General features: G+C 29.7%; 1 protein-coding gene and 1 long non-coding RNA gene across 2 annotated transcripts; both read right to left on the reverse strand.

Annotated features, from left to right (window-relative positions):
- Positions 1 to 1,566: 1,566 nt before the first annotated feature.
- On the reverse strand, positions 1,567 to 2,441 carry LOC133030059 (uncharacterized). Its single transcript, XR_009683962.1, has 2 exons — positions 2,052 to 2,441; positions 1,567 to 1,942 (listed from the first exon to the last, which is right to left on the reverse strand). It is a non-coding gene; the product is annotated as an uncharacterized LOC133030059 (long non-coding RNA).
- Positions 2,442 to 2,842: 401 nt separating this feature from the next.
- LOC115700081 (uncharacterized) lies at positions 2,843 to 3,715 on the reverse strand. The gene has a single exon (XM_030627638.2). It carries the CDS (start codon positions 3,713 to 3,715, stop codon positions 2,843 to 2,845), a length of 873 nt encoding a protein of 290 aa, XP_030483498.2.

The following is a 3,715-nucleotide window of genomic DNA, read 5'->3' on the forward strand; positions in this document are numbered from 1 at the left end:
TCTATTTTCTCAAAAATGCCAATTTTCCAATTCTAACCTTTTAAATGCCAAAACTAATTATTTAATAATTAAAATACATTATTAAATAATATTGTCATTTAATTTAATTATTAATTAGACATATAAAGTCCATTAATAAATAAATAAACCCAGAAAACTCTTTTCCTTACAATTTCACCCCTGAATAGTGAAAATTCATAAAATCAGACATAGTCTAACTTTAGAATTATAATTGATCAATCACGAATCAATTAATGAGTCTTATAAGCAGAATGTTCTCAACTAGAATGGGGACCATGGATCTATATGCTGAGCTTCCAATAAGTGAACCAAATTTACCAAGTAAATTCCTACTTATTAATTCTTCGTTGAATCCACTCTTAGAACTTAGAATTGCACTCTCAGACTTATATAGAGCATATTGTATGTTTCACGATACCATTATACTATCTCATTTAACCATTGTTATAATCTTATTGTGATTTAAAGATCCTCTATATAGATGATTTACATCGAGATGGGATTTCTTTACCGTTCTCACACATGCATGTTCCTTTAAAAGACCAATTCATCATTGATATATTTAAGAATGTTGGACTCTTACAAATATTTCAGATCAAAAAAATTATAATGTGTGAAAGCAACATACAGAGTTTTACATATGTGGAATCCAGTAAGGATGATGTTTAATCTTCCTATGAATGACAGCTTTTAAATGTATACTAGTATATTGTTACGTGCGATGCACGTATGCTATGTTTTATATTAAGTATTATATTATGAGTTCGGAAGGAAATAAATGAATTAAAAATAAATAATATTTAATTTAGAGAGATTTGAATAATAAATTTAAATTAAACTTTTATTATTTAAAAAATTTCAAAAATTGTAGTTTGTTAGAGAGATATGTAAGTTAATCGTAAATATTATTTAATTTTTTGGTTTAATTATTGGATTTATTTATTTGTTAACGTTTAACGTTAAAAGTATGTTAAGTTAATCGTAAAGCTAAATAAAAAAAAGAATCGTTAAACCAAAAATCGTTAAACCAAGAATTACAGTTACATAGGGACTTTTAATATATAAAGATATATTATTCCATATTTTCTTATTAATTATTTATAAAAAAATGTCTATTCAAACAGATCCTAAAGCTTGCTTTTCTAACCAAGCCATCAATGTTTTGTTTTCAACCACAAAACAATTAGTTAATGATGCGAATGTGTTACATATAAAATTTGAACCATATGCAAATGATATTTATATCACATATTTCCTATATAAATCTTTATAAATAAAAATACTTAAAAATCCTTCTGTAATGTTTCAGATTTTCGTTTCTATATCTACTAATCATCTCACAAATGAAACCGAGATACAAAATAATAGTAATGAATGGTCGTGTAGTTATTTATTTTTTTTCTTTCTTTAATATATGTGTGGGAATTTTTGTTATGGATTTTAACTGTTCTTCAATCTTCACATATATGTTGTTCTTCCCCTAGTTACGCGATTCTTCCCAGTTCACACATATTGCTTGAATCTTTTTTTTTTTTTTCTGGAGAAAATAAGAAAAATCTGTTATGAGAGAAAGAAAAAGTATATTATCATAAACCACAACAATATATGTTATGCATTTATATATAATAGGTACTTAGCTTAGTACGATACATGATTTTTTTCTTCCTTTTCTTTTAAAGATAGACATCAATTATGTATTATTATAAATAAGAAATTCATTGAAATTATGACGAATTGATTAATTAAGGTGTTGGAGGTGATGAGTTTGTGGAGGTTGGTGGCGGCCAGTCACCAACGCATTGGCACCAAGTGTTGACACATTGGCAATTGGCGCATCCATTGCAGATGGTTAGGCAATCTTGGTTTACTGCGCATCTAAATGATATTACTCTCCTGCCTTCACTCACTTCAATTTTACAACCTGCAAAATTCACAACTTAATACAATCTAAACATACATACATATATATAATTATATATAAGAAGCAAAAGAATTAAGAATAATAATCGTATAGAAGAGATAGTTTTTACCCAGAGTTACCAAGAGCAAGATCAAGACCACCAACAAACCAGAGTTGTTCCAAGAGTACTTGTCCATATTGATGACTAAAGGACTAAAAGTGGGGACTTTGGTTTATCACACCCAAAAATTTATAGAGAGGTTGAGTTTGGAAAAGGGAGACTCAGAGAGCGTTATCCAAAAATTTAATTTGCATTAAGCAATGTGTATCTGAATCGGAATACAATAAATTTGGTTAAACGAATTTGAATCCCCCAAATATGGTAATGTGCGCTCATTTTTGCTTTGACGACTAATATTTGTGTGTTTAATACGATAATATTTTTTTTAAAAGGTATATTGTCACTTGATTTTTTTCATTTTAAGGTTCTTTTAGTTTATTAGTATATTAATACTCTATATTTTATTTCGATATAGTATACCACTGATAACTTATTTGGAAACATATATATGTAATTAATTTCACCAATTAAAAGATATTCCATTTTAGTTTTATTGGTTATCTTACAACTTTTTATGTTATATATGATATCCCTGTATTATCTCTTATCTTTTGAATAAAATATTGTTGTTATTAACTCTCCAGATTCTCTTTAGCTTGTCTGTTAACTGCCGTTACTAACTTTATAATTGGTTGAGCTGTAACCACCTCCACAGTTTAAAATCTCAATCAAGATAGTATAATGTTCGTTAACTCTACTATAAAATTACAATCTTGAGTATTCATTTATCTTGTAATAATTTTTTTTTTTTTTTGAATAAAAATCTTGTGAGTTACAAAGACCAAACCCCAAACACAAGACTAAATGGAAGGCAAAGAGTCATTCCAAATGAACTCACTATCAAGCCCAAGACCCCATTTTGCAACACTATGCGCCAAGGTATTATACTCCCTATTAACATGAACCACTCTGAGGTTTGGGCAAGGAGATAACAAGTTCTTGATACAAACAATTAAATCATCCAGAATACTACAACCCTGAGTACAAGAATATAATTTATCTACAATAGACTTGCAATCCGTTCTTAAAATGTCCACAGGCAGGTGAATAGAAGAAGCCCACTGTAAAGCAAGCACAACAGCTTTAGCCTCAGCCACCATTGGAGAAACACAGCCTGTAAAAGGCTTAGCCAAACCAGCAACAACCTGGTGAGAATGATTCAAAACAACAACCCCAATACTATATTTCTTTCTCTGCACATCAATGGCTGCATCAGTGAAAATCTGAAAAGCTCCCTCCGATGGAACATGTTGCAAAGCTACCTGATCCAAATTGGAAATACTGGGAGAAATAGGAACCTGCTGAGCATCCAAAAACTTAAAGAAAAAAGTGACACTCCAATCATAAACATCAAAAGGTTGACCATCCTGCTTATGGTGAAAAATATTATTCCTTTGATTCCAAAGTGCCCAAAGAAAACAACATAAAATACCGATATAATCTTTATCCAGCTCCTGAGACACACTACAAAAGAAATCATATTCATTAAGATGCTTATACTTATAATAATGGGTAACAAACCATGAAGACTTCCAAGCTTTCCTCGATCTGGAACAATCTAGCAAAGCATGCTTAACCGTTTCAGGATGTATTTTGCATAAAGGACACAATGGAGAATCAATAACACATCTTTTATGAAGAGAAGAAGAAACAGGAAGAGCATTAGAAAGCAT

The sequence above is a fragment of the Cannabis sativa genome, chromosome 8 (assembly GCF_029168945.1).
Source record: "Cannabis sativa cultivar Pink pepper isolate KNU-18-1 chromosome 8, ASM2916894v1, whole genome shotgun sequence".
In the NCBI taxonomy this organism is placed as follows: Eukaryota; Viridiplantae; Streptophyta; class Magnoliopsida; order Rosales; family Cannabaceae; genus Cannabis; species Cannabis sativa.

Excerpts from the sequence above, each read along its gene's own strand:
- LOC115700081 (XM_030627638.2), bottom strand. The coding sequence starts at position 3,715 with ATGCTTTCTAATGCTCTTCCTGTTTCTTCTTCTCTTCATAAAAGATGT.